At 50.9% G+C, this 23185-nt stretch overlaps 1 protein-coding gene across 1 annotated transcript in view; it reads left to right on the top strand.

Annotated features, from left to right (window-relative positions):
- KDM7A (lysine (K)-specific demethylase 7A) overlaps positions 1 to 8048 on the top strand; it is a 30615-nt gene extending 22567 nt beyond the window's left edge. Inside the window, exons 11-20 of the mRNA XM_006887225.1 lie at positions 1355 to 1444; positions 2555 to 2764; positions 3046 to 3170; positions 3314 to 3468; positions 4119 to 4216; positions 5262 to 5410; positions 5537 to 5748; positions 6636 to 6721; positions 7137 to 7410; positions 7954 to 8048. Coding sequence (XP_006887287.1) covers positions 1355 to 1444; positions 2555 to 2764; positions 3046 to 3170; positions 3314 to 3468; positions 4119 to 4216; positions 5262 to 5410; positions 5537 to 5748; positions 6636 to 6721; positions 7137 to 7410; positions 7954 to 8048 — 1494 coding nt within the window. The remainder of the gene's footprint in view (positions 1 to 1354; positions 1445 to 2554; positions 2765 to 3045; positions 3171 to 3313; positions 3469 to 4118; positions 4217 to 5261; positions 5411 to 5536; positions 5749 to 6635; positions 6722 to 7136; positions 7411 to 7953) is intronic.
- Positions 8049 to 23185: the final 15137 nt, after the last annotated feature.

The raw sequence follows: 23185 nt of genomic DNA, 5'->3' as shown, positions 1-23185 counted from the left end.
AGAGGCAGCTTAGCATCACGAGTCGGAGCCTGGCATCTGAAGACAGATGTTTGCATTAAAAGCTCGGCTTTCCCTCTGCTGGATGAGCTTTTGGACATGAGTGAGTCGCCCAGCCTCAGCCTGGGGTTCTGTGGTGACATGCAGAAGGTGGCAGTTCCTCTACCACGTCCTTGGGAGGAGTCTGTGACTTAACCCTTGTGAAGGACTCGAGATAAGTGTCTTGCCTGGCACATAGCTAGCTGTTCATGTTACTTGTCGCTATTAGTTTAACAAGCTATACAGAAAGGAAAAATACAAAGTGGAAGTAGAAACCAGTATGTTGAATATGTCTAAAGAACCAGAATATTCTCAGATGTGGGGGACTAATCATGGAAATGGACAGAGTTAAGTCAGCTGGTCAGCTTTTCAGTGAGTGCCTCCTCCTGCTGATGGGATCGAATTCCAGTTTGGCCTTTGACGGTAAAAAGATGAATAAAATTTGAGGGGCAAAGATTTCATCAATGACACTTCTCATGCATCCTGGTAGACCTCGTCTTAATTTTTGGGCTTATTAACAGCCCTGTAGTGCAGCAGGTGGACATGGCATGCCATTGGCTAGGAGGCCACCGGAAGGGCATGACACGCACCTGTGACATTCCTGCCCCACCAGCAGAACCCACTGTCATGGTGAAAGCCAGACAGAACCATAGGAAGCTGGGGTGGTTCTAGTGCCGCTGTCTTCCCTCTCCTCACGTGGGGTGCATCCAGCGTGGGGCTCAGTAGTTACCCTGCTGGCTAGTAATGTAGGAGTTAGAATAAGGGCGCTCTGCTGACTCAATGGTAAGGAGTTACACTGCCCACCCAAAGGCATACAGTTCAAATCCACCAGCTGCTTCAGGAGAGAAAGAGGGACAGTCTCCTCTAGTACGATCCACAGCCTCTGAAAACCCACGGGAGGCTCAGCTTTGAGATCGGTCCTGACTCAGTGGTACATAACAACAACCGTGGTTAGAATATAGCAGGTTCTAAGATTTGGGTTGCAGGATCCCTTACCTCCCAATATAAAGCAAAGTTTAGGGCAAGATGTGTCAACCTGCAACCCAGCCTAAGAGTTTCATAAGTGGAGTTACATGAGCTGCGTGAAGCGAAGTAAGAGCATGGCCCACTGCTAGCGGAAAGGTCAGTGGTTTGAATCCCCCATCCACTCGGCAGGAGAAAGATGGCAGTCTCTGTCAGCTTGTCCAGCTTGGAAACCCCAGTGAGGGTCACCAGGGTCCGAATCGGCACCAGTGGGTTTGCCATAAAAGCTGGATAACTCACTTGTGTTAACAGAGAAGTAACTTCAGCTTCCTTATCTCTGTTGACCCAAATACAGCTTGTATCCGAACATGCCTTTGAAATTCCAGACAACGTTAGACCTGGACATCTTATTAAAGAACTTTCTAAAGTAATTCGAGCAATAGAGGTAAGCGTGAGGCCGGTGTATAAATGTTGCTGTCTGTCCTTTGGAGGAGCAACAGTCAGCTCTCCTGAGATAAAAGCTGCTCTGTGATTGGAGGAGGGGACTGGGTGTTGGTCAGGGGAGCCTGGGGAGCTGGGCAGGGCCTGGCGAGCCACATGACTATAGAAAATAGGAAAGCCTCTGGGTTAGAGAAGTGCATTTTGTTTAAAAGCCCATAAAATCTGTGATTCGATATTCTAATTTAATAATTAGAAGCTATCCTAGCTGTTAAAGAAATGGCATTATAATTAAAGTCGTTCTTCAGAGAGGTGGCCCTTCAGTGTGTAGCTTGGACTGAGGGAGTTAAGTGGGGGGACGGAGGCCAGCTGGGTGATTTTAGAGCTGTGATCAGGGCCATGTTTGGAGTATGGCCAAGGGCCACATCTCAGAGCCATTAAATGCTGGGTTCACCATTCACCGGGAGAGAGTAGTTTACATAATTCTCAGTTGTGTTCCAGCAATATCTTCCACATTGAATTGTGAATGTGGAAATTGTGAATGAGTGAGTATAAGCTTGGTCTTGTCAGTGGTCACCAGAAAGAAAAGATCTTTGGAAGCAAATAACTGAAAGGGTTAAAAAGGCATATAGCTCTTAGAGTCAGTGGCCGCCCCGGAGAAGGGACCCTCTTGGGGAGAGCAGACTGTTCTTTCAGTGATGGATGGGCCTTATAGAGAATTTCCAAATAATCATTGATGATTATTAATTAATGGTTGTCACGAGCGTATGTGAAAGAATTTGCATCGCAAGAATTTCGTTTCTGTTAGACTGGAGGCAGCTTAAACCGTTAACAGTGACATCAGCTCACTGCCTTGTGCCCTGTCCACTCCACCGTGGGACACGGCCCGGTCATCATGATCAGGGGGTACATCCACTACACTGGGGACTTCCACGTGGTCCTTAGGGTGGTGTCCCAGCTGTCTCTCACATGGTGTCGGGGGCAGGATCCAGCTGAGCGGTTGTCCTGTGTGCCGGTTCCACGTACATGATAAAATGGACTGGTCTCTGCACTTGACCTGTTGAATGGCCTGGGCAGAGGCATGCCACCCTAACCATGCTCTGATTTAACTCTTAAGGAGGAACACAGCAGACCAGTTAAATCTCAGGGAATTCCTACTGTGTGTCCGCTTTCTCGCCCCTCAAACGAAGCGGCCTCCCCATACCACTCCCGACGGAAGATGCGGAGGCTCCGCGATCACACCGTGCGGACTCCTTCCAACCTGGACATCTTGGAGCTGCACACGAGGGAGGTCCTCAGACGGCTGGAGATGTGTCCCTGGGAGGAGGTGAGTGCTCTGCCCTGGGCTCACTCACTCTCCTGCCCTCTGTTCGGGCTCCCACAGGGCTGGTGGAGTGAGGGGGCAGGCGTCCCCGGCAGTCCTCAGCCACTTGGCCAAGCATCCTCTGCAGCCCTCGGTTGGGCGTCCCCTGCAGCCCTCGGCCAGGCGTCCGCTGCAGCCCTCGGCCTTGTGTCCCCTGCAGCCCTCGGCCGGGCGTCCCCTGCAGCCCTCGGCCGGGTGCTGTGTTGCGGGCACAGGCTGAACAGGCTCCGCGTCTGTACTTTCAGGTTGTCTTGAGCCCTAAGCTGAATGGGAAGTTCAACAAACACCTACAGCCGTCTTCCACGGTTCCTGACGGGAGAGCGAAAGATAATGACCTCCGATTACTGCTGACCAACGGGAGGATAGTCAAGTATGTAAAGTAGGTCTCAGAAGCAGGCTGGTTGGTTTAGTGGGCTCCCCGCTTGCTGGATCCTACAGCCGGCTGTGGACTTGGGGGCGAGAGGCTGGGAGAGCTGCCCTGCACCCTGACGCAATTTTGCTCCCATGACACAGAGATGAGAGACAGCCCTTCTCAGACTCGAGCCTTTATACGGCGGACAGTGAGAGTGAGGAGGACAGAAGGAGGACGCGGAAGATGAAAGTGAAGCTCGAAGAGCCTTCGGGACTGCCTGGGGTGGAGAGAGAAGAATCCCAGACATCGCTCAACAGTAGGTTTCTGCGATGGTCTTTGGGAAGGTCTCTTCACCGTGTGTGAATAATAAGCTGGTTTTGAATGTCTTTATTAAGAGACCAGCTGTGTGTCTGAGTAGTTCCTCCCTCGGCACACCGACATGTAGCCCCACACGGTAGGTGGTCAGTCGGTAGATTCCACATGTGTTTGAGAACATACTTTAGTTGTTGTTGTTGTTGTTAAGTGCCGTCAAGTCGCTTGCGACTCATGGCGACCCTATGTACAACAGCCCTAAACCCTGCTCTGTCCTGTGCCAACCGCACTGTCTCTGACACACCCATCCTGATTACCCCAGTCACTGAATCAATCCACCTCATAGAGGGCCTTCCTCTCCTGCACCGTCCCTCCACCCTCCCAAGCATGATGTCCCTCTCTAAAGACCTGTCTCTCCTCACAACATGTCCAAAGTATGTCACACGAAGCCCCAGAATCCTTGCCTCCAAGGAGCCGCCTGTTTTAACCCTGTGTGAATTAGGGAGGAAAGCTTCAGGGGGAAAGAATGGATAAGAACAGCTGAGTCGGAGAACAGAGCGATCGGAAGATGTGCGCGGTGGGGTGGGCTCTGGGTGACCTCTGCCCTCCAGAGCTCTGATGTTATCTCCTTTCTCCTGTTCCCTTCTTTCCTAGGATTTCTTACAGGTGTGAAGTCAGAACTCAGGAACGGACCATCAGAATATTCTGATATTTCTGATTCGGAAGACTCTGGCCCCGACTGCACTGCACTGGTATGTCCAGCCGGGGTCTGCTCCCTGGTCACACCCGTGGGCTACAGAAAACGGCAACATCTGGGGGCCTCTCCCGCAGCTCGAGGTCTCCCCCTCTTGGGATTGCGTGGGGTGCGTTTCAGTGGGGTTCCCCTGCCAGGCGTTTAGGTCTGCATGAATGGCTCTGTGACACTGGCTGTGTTTCTCTCTGTTCTGGAACATTCTTAGGCTTTCAGTCCCGTGGCTCCGGTGGACTGTGGTGTGTTCGATGCCTGTGCCTCCTGTTTGGTTTGGGACATGGTTGTGGGGTCCTCCTGTACCGTCCTTATGTTTATTGCAGGTTACATTTTGGTTTACTGTCACTCATTGCTGTTGAGTCAGGGCTGACTCTGGCTAACCCTTCACCAGGCCTCCAGGGCTGTAAATTGCCCAGGAGAAGCTTACCCACCTTCCTCCTTCAGAGCTGGTGGGCTCTCACCTCAGAGAGATGCAGCCATTGGGTTCACAACACAGCGCCCTCTGGACTGCGCTACGAGAAGTCCTTATCTACCAGAAAGGAACTGACACTGTGTGTTTATTAAGGGCTTGTGTTCTTGTGAGTCTTGGCAGGAGTTAAAGTGCTTGGCTGCTAACCAAAAGGTTGGCAGTTCAAACCTGCCAGTTGTTCCCTATGGAAAAAGATGTGGCTGGCTGCTTCCATAACGATACAGCCTTCGGGACGTTACCGTGACTTGGAATCAGCAAGTTCATGTCACATCCTCCCTCTCACGCTGCCGTCAAGTTGGAATCAGCTCAGAGCTGACCCTCCGGCAGGTTTCTGGGGCATCTGTCTCCCCTGGAGCCATTGGTGGGTTTGAACTTCCCGAGGGGTGTAGGTGGCCCTTGGATTAGTGGCATGTCTTTCTTGCTGACTGTGCCACCAAGACGCCCCTGTGGTGTTTCAGAGACAATGATTCCGTAATAACTTGGACTCTTAGCTTTCCCAAATGGACTGTCTTTTTGTTGTTGTTGTTAATTTGCTCAGTCTTATGTAACTGTGCTTCCATTTAATGATCTGTTACCTCAGAAAAATCATTTTACCACTGAAGAGTCTGAAAGTTCAGGTGATGAGAAGAAACAAGAAATAACATCCAACTTTAAGGAGAAATCGAATACCATGAAGAGCTTCCTTCAGAAGACCCAGGAGCTGTCTAGAAGTGAGATTCCTGTGAAAAGGTGAGCTTGCAATGGGGACGTCTTACTGCTCCGTGGTGCCTTGACACAGGGACATTTCTTGGTTTCGATCTGACTGCAATGCCACAGAGACGACTCGGCACTCACCTCTGATTGTCTGCCCTCCAGGGAATGTCCTACCTCGACCAGCACCGAGGAAGAAGCCATCCAGGGCATGCTATCCATGGCGGGGCTGCGCTACTCGCCCTGCCCGCAGAGGCCACTGGGCACCGTGGATGGCGGTAGCCCAGACCCCAAAGCCATCCGGGATGCTGGCAGCTGCCCCAGCAGTGACCATGAGGCCAGGCCGTTGTGCCGGCCCGACAGACCCACGGCGGGCGGTAAGGACACAGACTCTCAATCCCTGTGCAGGAGCACGTGACCTAGGTCAGAGGTGATTGTCCTTGATGAGATGCTCATTCATAGTGACCACACGTCAGAGCACTGCCCTGCCCGGTCCTCCCCGTCGCAGTCGCTGTGTGGGAGCCGCGTGTCAGCCCATCTCCCTGCGGGTCTTGTCTTCCGCTGACCACCTACCTTTCCAATGGCCGACACCTCCTGACAGTGTACCTCAGAGACATGCGACAGGCTCAGCTTCCTGTCTCTAAGGGCACCGCTTGTGCTTCCTCCGAGGCAGACGTGGTCGACCTTTTGGTTGTCCACAGTATGTTCCCGACTGTCAGAGTCACAGGTCTCAGTTCTTCAGTCTTCCTGCTCCTTGTCCAACCGTTAGATGTAAATGAAGCAGCTAAAATACCCTGCCTGGTAAGGCACACCTTGGTCTTCAAAAAAGTGACGTCTTCTCACGTTAGCTCTTCAGAGAGGTCCTTGAGAGCAGGTGTGCCCAATGGCTTCCCATAATCTCTTAAGTTCCTTGAAAACAACATGTTCTTATGGACATCGTGTGAGATTTAGACAAACTGCCTCTATTCCATATGAAGATAAACTCGTTTTAGAGGGCGTGTGTTCCATTTGGTGTGATGTCTGTAACTGAGTGCCGGAAGTCAGATGGTGGGCCCTCCGGCATCTGGCATAGTCTGCCCCAGGAGGCTGCCAGGGACTGAGGGATGGGCAGCAAGTGTGGGCAGCTGGCGTTTTCAGTCAGAGAGGCATGTGGTGTGAAGATGTGTTTAAAGGGTTAAAGGACTCATGTGGTTCTGAGCACAAAGCCAGCTGCCCTCTAGGACCTAGTGTGTGTGGAGCTAATTTGAGGAAATTGTCTCTTTAGGATTCCACATCAAGACCAGTGATCATGATTTGAGGGCTTCTTCCTGGATTAAACAATTTGACACAACTTCCAGATTGAATCCTCAGGTTGGTTGAAGGTTGGAACATTAAGAGGAGATTTAGAATAGTCATTAACGTTGGTGTTTTGTTCCCAGGCTCGGGCTCTGGGAAGCCAGCACCACAGCTGCATGCAGAGTTGGCGGGGTGCTGGGGTGGTGGGTCCAGGAGGCCTGTCTCGGGTCTCTGAGGGCGGAGGGAGGGTACCATGTGAGCAAGTCCCCGCTGTTGGCTTTCTCTCCAACTTTGTGACTTCAGTCACAAGGCCGCTTCAGGAGTTGATGCCTTCTCAGCTCCCGGGTGTCCAGACTGAGGTGACTGTCAGGAGGACAGGCTAGTCTCGGTCAGCAAAAGCCAAGTCTGTTGTTTGACTGAGGCCAGACAGGCGACAGCCGCTGCTCATCTGGACATGTGAGAGCTCAGCCTGGCTCCTCTCTTTCCTCAGGACCTGAATAGAGGCCACAGGGTCCTCAAGAAGGAAGGTCCTTCAGAGCTCCCCCAGAAAGGACAGAGCAGGAGCCATGTGGACAGCAGCGGGCTGGGCCTTCCAACCGGGAAGTGCATGCAGAGCGCTGGCGTGGCCCCGGGCCCTTGCCAGGTCAGCAGTGGCAGCCTTAGCCCAGAGCAACCAGCCGGGGACTCATCGTTCTCGTTGCCCCTCCACCCCACCAAGAGACCTGCATCCAACCCTCCGCCCATCAGCAACCAGGCGACAAAAGGTACTGTCACCACCATCACAGGTGATGAGCGGGCGTGTCGGTGGCCCCTTCCTGCTGAGGAGCTGTGAGGATACAGGCTGCCGTGGGGGCGAAGGGAGGGCACCCCACTGGCCCTGAGCACAGGGAGCTTTCTAGAGGAGGGGGCGAGTCTTGGTGGGGCACTAGAGGGACCAGCTAAACTAGGGGAACGATAGGCTCAGTGGCCTTGGGACTGTGAGGTGGTCTGACCCAGGTACCAAGGGAGAAGCAGTGAGATTTAGGCTGCCAGGTCCCTGAGCTGGGGCCACGGTGAGCACTGATGGGGGAGACGGCTCACTTGGGACTGTGGGCCCTTTGATCTGCTGAGTCCTCACGTTCAGGCCCTGACAATCTCGGCCCAAGAGGCCCTGTGGTCGGCTGCAGGCTGGCTTCGGTCCTGCCGTAGTGAGATGGTCGTGGGGTCCTGGGAACACAGCTCCGAGTGTGACATGGCCCCTTGGGCTGGAGGCTCCTTTTCCATCAGGAGGCTGCTTTTGAGGTCCTGTTGCCATCTGTGTCTTTCAGGGAAGCGTCCCAAAAAAGGCATGGCGACTGCCAAGCAGCGTCTCGGGAAGATCCTGAAGTTGAACAGAAATGGCCATGCACGTTTCTTTGTGTGACACATCTGCGGGTGCAGCCACCGTGCCCTACGGGCGGAGGGGCCAGAGCCTGGCGCTCACCAGTGTCCCCTGTGCTCGACCAGGAGAGGACACTGCCCGGGGACGATGCTGCATTTTCACTGTGCCACACCTCTCAGCAATAACGTCGACCTGGTGGGGAGAAGAGAACCTTAAACGAGACCTTGAACTGGAGTGGGTCTCGTGTCAGGGCTTGAAGTTCATTCTGTTGTTGGTAGTATCTTGGTTTCTTTTCAGTGGTAGGGTAAAGAATTATTGATAATTTATTTAACAGATTTTTTTTAAAGTTAACAATCTTTAAATTCTTTCTTTTTTTTTAAAGCTATTTATTTGGAAGATTTCTGGAGAACTATCTCACTAATTTAGATTACCAATGTGAAGGTTTTTAAATTATTTTTGATAGCGTGTGTGTGATGCGTGGGAAGCCACGGCAGCCGTGACCAGTCTGGACTCTGAAATCTGCTATTCAGGTTAAAGTCTTAAACAGGGATTTGATGCATTAATTATTTTAAATTAAGATGTATATGAAAATCATTTTATTTTATATATTTCATGTGTTTTTTATAAGCTATTCGCTTCGCTTTTGCTAACTTCCAAGGTGCATACTGTTAGCCACTTCCGTTCTCTGAGCCCCGCCCTTCCCTGCACTCGCCACCCGTGAGGCCACTCTGCAGAGGGACCCCGCCAGCGTGGGACCCACAGCGAAGACCCACCTTTTATGGGCCCGACGGCCAGTTTCTTCTGTGGAGAAAGAGCAGGCCCTTGCATTTTTATGTCTGCTGGTGATGTATGGGTCCCAAAGAGAACAGCTTTAACGTCTGTCCCCGGGTGCAGGATGATGCCCGGTCGAGTCGTCACGTCTCTGGTGTCACCAGATGTGTGTTGCTCCTGCCGAGGGAGGGTCTCCGCCGGTGTGGGAGGTCAGGACTGGCGGCTGCCACACAGGTCTCTCTCCTGATACTTGGTGTGTGTACCTGGCTGCTTGAAGCTCTGATCTGACTTGTTGAATCAAATCTGCATCCTACTGCACTGTAACATAATAGGTTCATACTCTTGTCAAGGAGCCTTGTGGCTCGGTGGTTAGTGCTCAGCAGCTTGACAAAAGTCTGACAGTTCAAACCCACCGGCCCTCGTGGGAGGAAGATGACGCAGCGCCCGGCTCCCACTGCACGTCCAGCTTTGGAAGGCCAGGGGCCGGAGCTCTCCTGGGGCTTGCTGGCCTGGGGGCAACTTGTCGACAGCAGGTTTGGTTATGTTACATCAGGTTGTTCAGAACAAGCATGTTGGAGTGTGTATGTGTGTGTGTGTGTGTGTGTGTGTGTGTGTGTGTGTGAGAGAGAGAGAGAGAGAGAGAATATGATGTGTGGGTCGAATGGTGCTTCCTACAGTGTCAGCCCAGGTGTGCGGCCGCACTTCAAGTTTCATTTCTCTTCTTGAGGCGGTTTCCCTTCCACACCGGTTTCGTTTTCCTGTGACGGCGTCCATTGTCCTCTCCTTGCCCCCATGACCTCACATATTCTGGGATTGGAGTCTGGGAATATCCCATTTCTGACACTAGAGCATTTTACAGGTTCCTGCAAAGAACATACAGGCAGTTAAGAGAACATTGATTTTTATGGGGAGGAAATAGGGTGGTAGGTGCTGTGGCTTTGCCTTCTTGTACTCAGCAAGATGACAAGATTCCCTTTCTGTCTGTAATGTCCTGAAGAGGTGAGAGTCTGTGCCAGTGTCTCCCCTGGCTGCTCCTGGACGTACCTTTTTAGACAAGTCTCTGTCTCCATTCCCGGGCTTGGTGGATTGCATCTCCAGTGCTTATGGGTGTGAGCCTTTGAGCCCAGAGTGAGGGGACTTACTCTGAAGCTCCCCAGGTGCCAGCCAGAAGTGGCCCACTGGTCGCTGTCTGCAGGAGACCAGAGCACGAGCAGGGGCGGCGCCTGTCCAGACGGAGCGTGACTGACCTCACCCACCTTCCTGTCCTCTGTCTCACTGTGCTGATTGGGTTCCTGTAGACAGTGTGAGGGATCCAGGACACAGTGTTCCTTTCCCCAGGTACGTCCTGATCTGAGGTCTCTACATTTTTTATATTTCAGCCATAAATCTATCTAGTTACCTGCCTTTCTTTTATTTTGCTATAGAGATGGAAATAGAACTTATTTTTGTGGATTAAGTTTGTAGGCAGCGCCCATCCTGTACCCAAGCTGGTAAATCCAACTTTGGCATGACCAGTGTCAGCTTTAAAGGGCAGGTGCTGTGGGGTTACGTTGGCAGTGTTAGCCCCTCACTTGACTGAGTTAAAGCTTTAGGGAAGGGACCAAAACCGTTATTGCAGGATCTGGGCAGAGCCAGTCCTGGACTTGGTCAGAAGGCGGGGAGACAGGATGCCCTGTGTCCTTTTCTCTCACGGAAAGGGGACTTGGAGGGGACAGCAGAGTCTGGCTTAGAGTGAGATACGACCTCTCTTTTGTCCCATCTGTACTGTTCTCACGCACAGGGAGACAGCAGTGACCAGATTCATTAGCCATAAGCAGCCGGACATGGCTCAGCAGATCCGCACAGAACAGTAGATGGTGATCAGCCTGCATTTAAGGAAGTGGCTTCTGTCCCCATGGGCTCCACAGCTGGTTCACTCACCATCACATACTCCTGCGTCCAGTACTGAGGAAGAGTGTGGCCATCAGGACTGCCTGCTCGCTCATGGCCTTGGTTTTCTGTGCACCATCCGGTGGGAACTGACCCATAGCTGACCCTCCGGCGGGTTTTCAGAGGCTGTAAAACTCTCTCAGAAGGAGATGGCCTGGCAGTCTGCAGAGTGGCTGGTGCATTCGAACCGCCTGCCTTTGTGTTGGCAGCTCAGCTCTTTATCACACAGTCACCGGAGCTCCCTTCTAATAGGCTAGTCAAAGTGGAGCATTTTGAGCATCAGCTAGTGGCTTTTAAAGCATATGAGATTGGAGCCATCCTTACTGCTCGCACGGGTAGCTTGAACGTGGTTCTGCTTTTGATCACAGTCACTGCCCTTTTCGTGCTGGCTTGGACTTTGTGACGTGAGCCCCGTGGTATGTGTCAGATCCCCTCTGTTCTGCAGAGACATGGGGCCCAGCGTCCATCCTCTCTCCTTGGAGGTGTCTTCCGGGAGATGGGCAGTGTTTGTTACATTTCTAAGGAAACTTAAACAAAAGGGATTCCTTAAAGAAGCAGAACTGTGTGAGTTTCACCTGAGACGGACACCAGTGGATGCGCAAGTCAAAAGGACCTGAGTGATTTTTAGGGGACTGGCAAGTGGGGTCAGTTTTTAAGAGGCATTTCAAGAGTTAGCTTCCTGTTGGCTGTCAGGCATCTGCGTGGCCTGGAGGGAGCAGCCCACGGGTGTCTGGTCTGCTCTGCTGTTTCCAAGCCTGTGTGCCCTTGACGAGCCTTCCATTGGTAAGGGGTCAGAACATTCACAGTGGTCACCAGCTAAGAGACACAGACAAGCCAGCAATAATTCACTTTCGAGAAAACTTGCCATTCCTAAAATTCAGGGTGTAACTGGTAGAAGTCACTCACGAAGATGCCTCCATACACAGTTTAAAATGAAAACTGCTGCTCTGCAGAAAACTTGCCGCCTATGGGGCCTCAGCTCAGACCGTGCTTCCTAGAAGTCTGAGCCTCTGTAGCCAGCTGCTGAAGTAAAGGCCAGTTCCAGCTGGTTGCAGGAGGGCAGCAGTGAGGACACCCGTCCTTAAGCTCTGCAGCATCCTGGGAAGATGGTTGTGGTTTTCACCCAAGCCAGGCTGCTCTTCTTGGCTCACAGATTCGGCTCGTGCCTCACCCTGGATGCAGGTGGAATGTGTCACAGTGATAGAGTGATTGAGTAATGCCCAGAGGGCTGCAAAGCCAACAGATGGGGTGGTTAGAAGGTAGGGACCCACGTACGGCATGGCTCCTGGGCAGAGAGAAGGCGTGGTGGTGCAGGGAGCAGGGCCCATCGTGTCCAGGGAGAAGGCTGCTGGCCTCAGAGGTGCGTTCTCCATGCAGGTGTTCGACGCCTGGCCAGTGCTGCTGCTGACCGGGGAGGGGGAAGCAGCGTGGTAACTTGTCACTTGGAGAGATGAGCGCCTTAGTAGGAATGAGACCTTTTCCAGATGAACTCATTAACTGGCAGACTGACTGTGCCCGCTAGGAAGACCAGATGGAGGCCTGCTCACTGCAGCCTCTGCCACCCGACATTGTTCATCAGCCTCAGAAAGGCCCTCCCCAGCAAAGGGAGGGGCCGGCGAGGTCTAGGTGGGAGTGTGTCCCTTGGGGCCACTGGCTTGTGTTGGGGATGGTGGGAAAGGTCTGGAGGCCACATTGTTGGTGGACAAAGGTGCTGTTAATCCTGAAATTCTACTAAAATCCTTGGCTTGTGTGTCCTTACATAAAACAAGTTCACTCAAGGTCGTGAGGGAGCCCAGGTGTCTGCCCAAAGCAGGTTGCTGAGGTGATTGACTGTGGCTTGATGCTTGTGTAGTTGTTTGTGTTTCAGTTCTTAAATGGACAGGAGATTAATACCACATTTTACCCCACGGTCCTCCCCTACCCCTGGTGTCCTCCGAGCGTCCCCCGCGGTCCTCCCACACCTCCAGTGTCCTCCAGGTATCCTCTGAGCGTCCTGAGGTGTTGTCATGGCTGATGCAGCATTTGGTTTTTTTGGGTCACACCCTCCAGGGACCCCCAGCGCTCCTCCACCTGTCCCCCCTCCCAGACCTCCAATTTACTATGCAAACCTGTGACGTCTAAGTCCCAGCCAGACCTTAGTCACAAAGGTCAACTTGCCCCAGTTTCATTTGGCCATTTCTTTTCAAAATGTCAGCCTTCTTTTTTGCATCCCCTGAGGTTTCTCAGCAAACCAATGATCATAAGTGCTGGAATCTGTAGTATTTTGCAGGGATAAATAACCCAGACATCCTCCTATTCCGTTGGTGGATTTTGGTTGGTAGAAATGACCACCATGACTCGTAATGTACAGGAGAGTGGAGTCTTTGCCTGGAAGCATCGATTCCCTCTCAGATCCACAAGTTCCCTCTTTTTTATGAGGCACACTCATGCCTTCCAGGTTACAGTCAGGGACCTGCGGTGTAGCTTGCCAAGTGAACCCCAAGGTTATTTTATCTTACAAAAGAAACCCAAACCAAACTAAGGGCCTTACTTACAGTTGATGGTTAGACGGACTCAGAAGCTATAACCTCAGTTTTCCCAAATCAGCCCTGGCTCAGGAAGCCAGTGGCAGGGCTGTTCGGTAAGAAATAGCACTGACGAGGGCTCAAGCCTGCATTTCCTTCCGAGAAGACTTTTTCTACTTTTAATAAAAATTAAGCCATAACAGTTTCATGCTGTGGAAAGAGGGTGAAAGGGTTCATTTGACATATTCTAGAAATGAGCTTTCACATTTACTGGGAGCTGTCTAACGTTGCCAGTGCTTCAGCAGGTTTTTTTCTGGGGGGTGGCGAGGGGCGGGCGGGTTAGTGTTGGTTTTAGGGTTCACAACTGTGAACTTTGCAAGGGGACAGTTGTTGGCTAAGGTATTTACTAGTTTTGTAGTAACGGTGTGTTAGCCTGACTGACTTCCTTACTGATTTTTATGCCCATGGCCCAGGGTGACTGTTAAACTTTTCTTGTTCTGCAGTCTGTGGCGTCTGTCTGTCTGTCTGTCCGGGCTGTCAGTGTATGTCCGCGCAGGCGCGCACTGGGGGCCCAGAGCGCGGTGTGGCTGGGAAGTGGGGTGCTGGCGCGTGAGCGGGTTCCGGTTCCGAGCAGTATTGCCCATCTTTTGCCTGCAGGCAGGGAGTGTACAGTATTTATTTTGTTTGTTTCACTTTAAATGTGTCTTTCTGTGGCTTACATCAGTTATATAGCGGAAGCAGGTGAGCTGTTTCGACTTGTATTTGCTATTCTTTCTTTCCAATTTCTGTATTTTAAAATAATGAAATTAAAATTGTATTCTTTTTATTTTGATTTATCTTTTTAGCACTCGATGTATTTTTCGCTCATTTTGTTTGAAAATATAAATGTTAAAATTGTACAAATGTGTCTTTGAAAGAAAAAAAATCCGAAGTCTATAACCAAGTTGCCTCCGTGTGCCCTCTTGCTGGCTGACGGCGTTGGGTGAGGGTGGGAGCCGTGCCCTGGGCAGGAGAAAGGGTGAGATGTCGCAGTCACACTGCCACACCAGGTGTGTTGTTGCCAGGGCAGTGGTGGCCCGGGGAGGGAAGGACAGAGTGGGTGGCTGGCCAGGCGGAGCCTCGGGTGGCCGTGGAGGGGGCACAGGTCGGGAGCGGCAGCTTTCAGGGATCTGCACTCTGCTTCAGCATTTGGTGGGCCCCCCCGCACACAGAATTATCTTTCATGGAAACCAGGCCCGGACAAACAGATGCCTCTGTCATCTCTGAGACGTGCTGAGTGGGTCACTTGTCCTCGGAAAGCTTGGTTGGGTAATGGGGGCCCGAGAGTGGGCAAAGACAGCACCCAAGGTCAGGGGACCCTCAGAGAAAGAGCCAGATGAGAAAGGAGAGAGGGGCCTGAGGAGCCATGGGAGTCGGGAAAGGAATGTGAGGTGCTGGGTGTGAGGGGGAGGAGTGTGGAGTGCAGGGTGTGAGGGGGGTACTGTGAGGTGCTGGGTGTGAGGGAGAGGGAACATGGGGTGTGAGGGGTGCTGGGTGTGAGGGGCTGGACCTGGCAGCCTTGGAGGTGAGAGTGATGACCTTGGATGTGGGTCAAGTCCACTGGAGGAGTCCTGAGCGTGTGAGGGAGAGAAGGGAGGAGCCTGAGTGTGAGTTCTGGGCGTGAGTGAGCCCTGAGTGCAGAAGGCGGGGGGCTGATGGGGAGCTGGCCAGAGAGCAGACTTCAGAGCGGGAGAGGAGACGAAATCACCCGAGGGTCCGAGCTTTCAGACCTTTGTCTGTCTCTCCAGTTGCCCCACGGCTGACCGCCCGTCGGGTGATTGGCTGGCGCGCTCAGCCCGTCTCAAAGGAGCCTGAGAACAGGGCTGGGTCTGCGTCTGAAGGCCCGGCCTCGGTCCTCGCAGGCCTGGCCAGGGACCCACCGCTGGGCCCAGGTCAGAACGGAACCCCCAGTGTCTGTCCTCCACAAAGCTGGCGTTCAGGACTGGACTAACTGGCCTGCTCCCTCGGCCCTCTCGCCTTTGCTGTCAGATGCCATCAAGTCACTCACAACGCTGCGATCTGCGGGGAATAGACCTGAACCCGCCCGTCCTGTCCTCCCACCTCCAGTGTGCACCAGTCCATCCTTACAGACACGGCTGGGGTCTTCCTCTCTTTCTCCGACCCTCCACCTTTCCCAGCACGATGTCTCTCAAACGCGGCCCCTCCTGACAGTGTGGCCTAACGATGGGGGACCGAGTCACCCCGCTTGCCTCTAACGAGAACCCCCATTATACGTCTTCCAAGACCGACTTGTCTGACAGTCCGCAGGCTGCGCTCTTCTCCGACACCACAATTCAGAAGCATCGCTGTTCCTGCTGTCAGCGTTATTCACCCTCCAGCTCACAGGGCCATTCTCAGATCCACTTCAGTAAATGCCTGAAAAGACCAGGCTAATCGGACACATGTGGTCTTGAACTTCATAGCACTGCTCTTCAGTGTTTGGAGGGTCCCCTGACTCTCCCAGTGCAACATGCCCTTTTAAAAAATTCTTAAATGTAACTTTTCTTTTTATTTAGATTAATTGCCTATTTTAAAATCAGATACAATGTAAGAAATCATTGCTTTTCCAGTATTTGATCCAGCATGAAGGAAATGTACACTATACTGTCCCTTTAATTTTTACAAATGTAAAGAATTTGCTGCTTATATGCTGGGATAATTACATTTTCTTTTCTGAATTGATGATCTTTCTTTTGAAAAATAAACACACATTCAGTAATTATAATTGATTCTTGTGGGATGCATACATTACATTACAGATACATCACATCTAATTTTTAACCATAAATAAATACATGTTTAGTGAAAAATAAATGCAGTCTGATTTGCTTAGCTGACTTGATAATGCAGCATGAGTTAAATTAGAGCTTTATTCGCTTTCTCTCTGCACTTAGGAGAACTGTTTTCTTCTCAGCTTTGAAGTACGATATTTCTTCTTTAGCCTTAATAGGAACTGAACTAGAAGAAGATAAAGTCTCATTTGAGATTTAACAAAAGCTTTCCAGGTTTGATAGTAGTCTAGTGGTTATATCATTTAACAAGATGATATAAACATCTGTAATGTTTATTACTATAAACATATAATCATGGCTACACACATTAGGTCTTCAGCCTTACAGAACCACCCTGTGCCACAAGTCACAACTACTTTCACCTTGATGATGATACCATCGGAGGGAATGTGCTGTTGAGAAAGCAAATTACAAAATGGACCCAGGATCACTTAATCTTCAGTCACACGAAGAAACTAGGAATACAGGTCAGGGGATGAGGTTGTAGCTGGCCAGGTACAATGGGTTAGCCTAGATCTCGTCTAAGCTAGGGGACTCAAAATTCACCGCAACAAATTAAGCATCTAATGGTACTACTAGAAAGTACCATTCTGTGATCATAAAATGAAGTATTTCTTGAATGCAGGTGATTTTTTTTTTTTTTTAGGTTTTAAAAGGAAATAAAGAGTTTTTGAAAAGATTATTTTTTATTTACAATGTCATCTTTATTTTGCATACTTTAATTTCAGAACAAAATAAACAAAACACAAAATACACAATATCCAACCTCATTCTTGAGGTTGGGGCAGAGTTACATCCTGGAAAAGAATACTATCATTTTTATGTGTTCACATTGGAACTTATACTTCCACATTCAAAACATTCAGTGTTTGCTTTAAGAACTGCATTTAGACAATACCAAGAGCTTCACCATGTAAGAGTTCTGTAGGAAAACTAGAAGACCTCCTCATTCTCCTTTAATCTCAGACTTACATTTCTCTCAGGTCATGGCTGGCCCCACTCAAGAAGTGGTTCCCAGCTTCTGTTGGGGATAATTCATCCGTCATCACGAATCTCGTCTAACTCAGCGTTTGGGGTAGGCAGCTCCACAGGGTGGAGAGAGAGCTCTCAGTCCGTCACGGGGACATCTTCCCAGAGCTGTTCGTGAACCTGTTTCAGGTTGAACACTCGACTGGCTGGAGAAGCTGAGCTTTGCAGGGCTGGTGCCCCCAGACCCACCTCCCTGGGGAGGAGGGCTGTGACAAGGGTCTGTGATGAGCACTGTTCCAGAATGTTGCCCACGTATGACACTCCCAAGTGTGTGTGGGGGTGCAAGGAGAGGTACCCCGTGCACGCCCTCCCCCAGGCCTGAAGATGGTCCTGCAGGTAGTTGCCAGAGTGGCGCTGTCCCCTGCCCTCCTGGGCCTACCCTCAGGGCAGGAGGAGGGAGCGAACCTGCTGCCCTCCTGGGATGCCCCTGCAGAACGTCACCAACTCGTGGTAGGGCTCACTCAACCCTGGCCACTCTGCTTTCTAGGCGGGAGTCGGCAGAATTAACAGGAGCGTGTGAGGACACTCGGTCAGGGCTTCCTTCAGGCACCTCCAACCTGGGGCAGAAGAGTCTGTAACGGAGCAGCTCCCTTGGGCATGCTGAGCTGTACTACACCTGTGTCCTGGGCACAGGCCTGTCCTGGCCGCTGACCATCATTGTCCACACAGCACTGAGCAGCCCTTGTCCCCAAGTCTCCTGCTTCACCTCCCTGTCCAGCCTGTCTTGGGAATTCTGCCCTTATCCTTTGTACAGGCCCGGCCCAGCCAGCCTCCTCGCCACCATCTCACCCCTGACAGGACTAGATCAGCTCTGCCTGACAGGAAGGGGCGTCACTGGCTAGTTCACTCAGGCCCTGGTGGGCTCTGAGCCTGGGATGGCACTCCCACAACACCATCTGTTACCCTAAACCTCTGGGCTCTCTTCACATGCTGCCCACTGCTGGTGTTCGGTTTGGGGGAGATTGGACACCTGTGGCACCCCCATCACACCTGATCCCATCTGTCAGACTCTGTGATACAAGGGCACCTCCTGCACCCAGTTAAATGGTGAGACCCCTGCCCTGTCTCCTCATGGGAGACACCCCTACCTCCCTCAGTCTCCTGTGTGACACACTATCTGCCTCAGTTTCCTCATGAGATACCCCTGTCCTCCTCAGTCTCCCCATGTGAGACACCCATACCTACCTCAGTTCTCAGTTTCTCCATGTGTGACACACTCAGCACCTACCTCAGTTTCTTCATGTGTGTGATTCCGTGTCTGTCTCCTGTGACACACTTTCCACCTACTTCAGTCTCCCCGTGACACCGCTACTCCCTGCTCCGTGTATGACACACTTCCTGTAACACCCTTGCTTCCTGCTCCGTGGAACCCATCTCTCTCCTCCTGTGACACCCTTACTCTTCTCCCTGTGTGACACACCTACTTCAGCCTCCTTGCGTGACACACCTCTCCCCCCATGACACCCTTCTTCCCTGCTCCCTGTGTGAAATACCTACTTCAGTCTCCTCGCGTGACACACCTCCTCCCCGTGACACCCTTATTCTCTGCTCCCTGTGTGACACACCTCTCTCCCCGTGACACCCTAACTCCCTGTTTCCTGTGTGTGACACGTCTACCTCCCTCAGCCTCGTGTGATGACTCACCTACCTCTGTCTCCACATGAGCCCGCTTGCCTCACTGATTTGCTTAAAGGAATGAACGAGGGAAGATTCATGGGCATTGAGGACAGTGACACAGTGTCCACTCTGTCTTGCTCTGTCCGGTTCCTTCACACCTGTCATTCAAGAATGACCAGATGCCAGCAAATGTACTGGCCCACATGACTACCATGGGCAGGCAAGAATGGACTGAAGAGGCGCTGAGACTGCCGCACTAATAGGACCGGGCACTAACTGGGCACTGGAGCCACTCCCAGAGACCACTGTTTAACCAGGTCATAGGCCCACCGCTCCGGAGTCAGTCCGCACTCACAGTGACCGCAGGACAGAGCACAAGAGCCAAGACAGGCTTTCCAGGACAGAGTTTTATGGATGCCGCCAGCCTTCCCTTCCTCCCGCAGGGCAGCTGGACCTCAGTTCAAACCTCTGACATTTTGGTGACTGGCCCAACACCTAACCGACTGTTCCAACAGGACTCCTGAGTAAGGGTTGCGTTATGTGCCTTCAAGTGGGACCAGCTCTGAGCCGAGCCTCCAGGGGTTTTCAGAGCTCCTGAATCACACGGAGGAGACTGTTCATCTTTCTTCCTTAGAGCAGTCAGTGGATTTGAACCTCGTGCCTCTGTGTTGGCTACCCAACTCCTTACCACTAGAACACCAGAGCTCTCCCTAATAGGCCATGAAGTAAACAATGACATGTGAAGAATGTGCCCCAAAGAACCGAGCCGAGACCAAATGGACAGCATTTGCCTCAAAGCAACAATGAGAAGGTAGGAAGGGGCTGGGGACTGGGATCAACGCAAATGGGATGAAAACCAAATACTGCTGGGGTGCGGGGCCTGTAACCAGAATCACAGGGCAACTTATGGACAGATTACTGACTGGGAAAGTGATTCTCTGGGTAAACTTACACCTAAAGCGAAATTTTAAAAATAGATTTTACACAGACAAGACCCAGGAGCAAACAGGACAGTCAACCACGAGTCAGTGGGGGGAGGAGGGGCACAGGGTGGTCCTCCAGGAGTGGCCGCTCAGGGCATGCCTGCCCTCCTACAGGGTGGGGTGGGGTGACACCCAGGAGAGTGGGAACCTGGTGAGACTGCCTTGGTTTGGGGTCTTGTAAGTAGTCTCTCTTTGGCAAGGTGCCAGCTTAACCTTTTGCTGTATTATTATTATTAATTTATTGCTTTCAGTACAGATTGAAGCTCAACATCAAGAAAACATAGATGAATCACAGGGCCAATTGGCAGCATCATAATAGAAGATGAAGAGACTAAGATTGTTAACAATTTTAGTTTGCTAGGAAATCAAAAGATGAATTGCATTGAGAAAGTCTGCTGTCAGGGACCTCTCTAGAGCAATGAAGAGCAATGATGTCAGTCTGGAGACTAAGGCGCCCCTGATCCAGGCCATAGTCTTCACAATTACTTGCTATGCACCAGAAAGCTGGACAATGACTAGGGATGATAGAAAGATAATTGATTCCTTTGAGCTGTGGTGCTGGAGAAGAGTATTGAATATACCATGGGCTGCTAGTGAGGGTGAAACCAGGCTGCTCCTTGGAGGCAAGGATTCTGAGGCTTTGTCTAACGTACTTTGACCATGTTACAAGGAGTGACGAGTCCTTGGAGAGGGACATCATGCTTGGGAGGGTGGAAGGACAGTGCAGGAGAGGAAGACCCTCGAGATAGACTGATTCAGTGACTGGGGTAATGGGGGTAGGTGGAGCAGGGACAAGCCTGAAGGAGGGACACTGGAGCCTGCGATGGCCCCTCCCACTCCTGATAGTCCATCCCTAAGAGCTGTCCTTTAAAAAGCCTTCTGAACAAAACAACTGTATCATCTCACGCCAGCAACAGCAGCAAAGATCAATAGGGCAGCAAACAAATGTTGGTGAGATGGTGGAGAGATTGAAACTCTTACTCACTGCTGGTGGGAGTGTAAAATGGTGCAACCACTATGCAAGGCAGTCTGGTACTTTCTCAAAAAGTTGGAAATAGAAATACCATTTGGCCCAGCAATTCCACTACTGAGAATATACCCTAAAGAGACCCGAGCCTTGACTCAGACAGATGTCTGCACACCCATGTTTACTGCTGCAGGGAGAAAGAAGCAACCCAAGTGACCCTCAAAAATGGACGGATGGAAAAACGATGGTACATTCACACAATGACTACTACATAGCACTGAAAAACAGTGAGCTCACAAAACACACATGTGGGGGAGCCCAGAGCGAAACAGCTCTGCACAAAAGGACAAATACTGCACACCACCACTGATATAAAATAGGACAGTGAGGGGGGTGTTGAGAGGAGAACAGGAGAAGAGCGGATAGATAATGAACAACACAGCATTAGAGGGAAGAACTGTCCAAAAGGAGTATATGGTTAGGCCTTCTACGTATGACAACAATCTGGACCATTGCACCTGCACTGGGAGAGGGGGGAAGAAAATGTGCAACAATGAAATTTAAAAAAGCCTTCTAAAGAATGGGCATGATTCCACACTGACTTAGGCAGTAGGAAGAGAAAAAGATGGTGTTCTTCTGTAACAGTGCTTAGCTGCATCTAAATTAAGTGACCTTAGAAGTTTGCAAGCAGCCCGGAAGTGGTTTTTTTTTTGTTGTTGGGGTTTTTTGTTGTTTTTTTTGGGGGGGGGTAATCTTCCTTTTCAAAGCAAAAGCCTGTTTACCCTGTAAGTCAAAGCTAAGAATGAGTGACTTTAGCACATAAATAGAAGCTGTCTCGGGACCTTGAGAACGAGACCAGTTAGCCTGAGATACTCACCAGGCAGAAATACTCAGAAAAAACATAACCATCAAAACTTCCCACACTCACCGTTCTCCACTTCCCTGTACAAGTTCTCTACCCTCCAAGGAGGCTAGAGACACTCACTACAGCATGTTACAGAATAAAAACTAAATCAAACCGAGAAGGTTGGAGCTGAGTCCACAGACGCCTCTCGGTGGAAAGCCTTTCAGCGTTTTCCATAACCAAGATCAGACGGACAAAACTAAACAAGATGGAAACACAGGCCTGGCCCCTGGGCAGGCTATGCAGGGGCCCCCCCACATTCGCTCCGGGGTTCAGCATCCATCCTGGGGACCCCGACTGCCATGGGCCCCCAAGGACTGAGCCTGGTCTGCAGAAACAGGAACGGTTAGGTCATTGGAAGGTAAAGCGCCCAGACTCTCCCCAAGCGTGCAGCTGACCACCTTTGAAGGCCAGCCACAGCCCCGACTTCTACACCAGCAATAATGGGGGTGCCCGCTGAGTCCCGCTCACGAGGCCCAGGGCACCGTGCAGCACAGGAATCAGATCCCCATTCGACCAACTGAACCTGGAGAGAGCGTGTCATCGAGTTCTTGCTTAATGAAAAAGTGATTCGCTCAGTTCTACCTTTTTTTTTCTGACACAGAATGTTAGAAGTGTCTTTAATCACTTATTATTAAGTACAGAAATATGGAACGCTCCACGAATTTGCGTGCCATCCTTGCGCAGGGGCCATGCTAATCTTCTCTGTATCGTCCCAATTTTAGTACATGTGCTGCTGAAGCGAGCACTCTACCTTTTCTTTTTTTTTTAATTCATTTATTTATTTTTCATTTCAATGAACATCTACAGAAATTTTGGAATTCCATTCATTCATCATTGCACTTTTCTCCTGGCCAACCCCACCACTACCTTTCAAGGCCTTTTCCCCACTCAAAGAGTAAAGTTAAAAATGTAAACAAAGAATAACCTCAAAACCCAATCTCTAGCCTTAAGGCTTTTTGCAGAATTCAAGATAGCTCTGCCTCCCAGCCTCGTTTACATGCCTGAGCGACCAGCAGCAGACTCTACAAGGACAAAGCTTGCTGGCTAAGTACTAGTATTTTCTTAAGAGAAAAACCCAGAAATAGACATTCTCAAGAAGCTTTCAAGCACAAATAAACCCAAAGGTATGGGATACTTCGTACAAGTCATGGAAAAGGAGACAGCTTTCTAACAAGACCAGTCTACCCTCTCCTAGGAAATACAACAGTGGGCTTTCCGGGGGCCATGCCAGGAACATCTGCCCATCTCCACAGTTCCTTCATTTGCTATTGTGTGGGTGCTAAGGATTGAACTCTTATTTTTCTGCTGTCTGTTAACGATACAAACTATTTCTGTTACCAACTTATTAAGATGCTCTACTTACCGGCCTACAGAGGGAAAAAAATGAACCACGGGTTTTCAGAAATTTCAAGAGCCAGACATGTGGATAAAACTCCTAAAGGGCGTGCAGTTAACTGGGCGGAGCCTGTGTCCTGTGCTGAGGGCACACTCGCTTCTCCTGCCTGCTGCCCGAGGACACACTCGCTCCGTCCCTAAGGAACTAAGGAAGCGGCCGTAGAAACCACACGAACCCAGGGGAATCAGTGACCGAGGAGAAGGATAGTAAGAGGGGTACTTCTTTCAGAAGAAAAAGTAGTTTAA

The sequence above is a fragment of the Elephantulus edwardii genome, unplaced genomic scaffold (assembly GCF_000299155.1).
Source record: "Elephantulus edwardii isolate Elephantulus edwardi_28Jun2011 unplaced genomic scaffold, EleEdw1.0 scaffold00055, whole genome shotgun sequence".
NCBI lineage: Eukaryota > Metazoa > Chordata > Mammalia > Macroscelidea > Macroscelididae > Elephantulus > Elephantulus edwardii.
The sequence above is the reverse complement of the archived record's forward strand: the minus strand, read 5'-3'. Positions and strand labels throughout refer to the sequence as shown.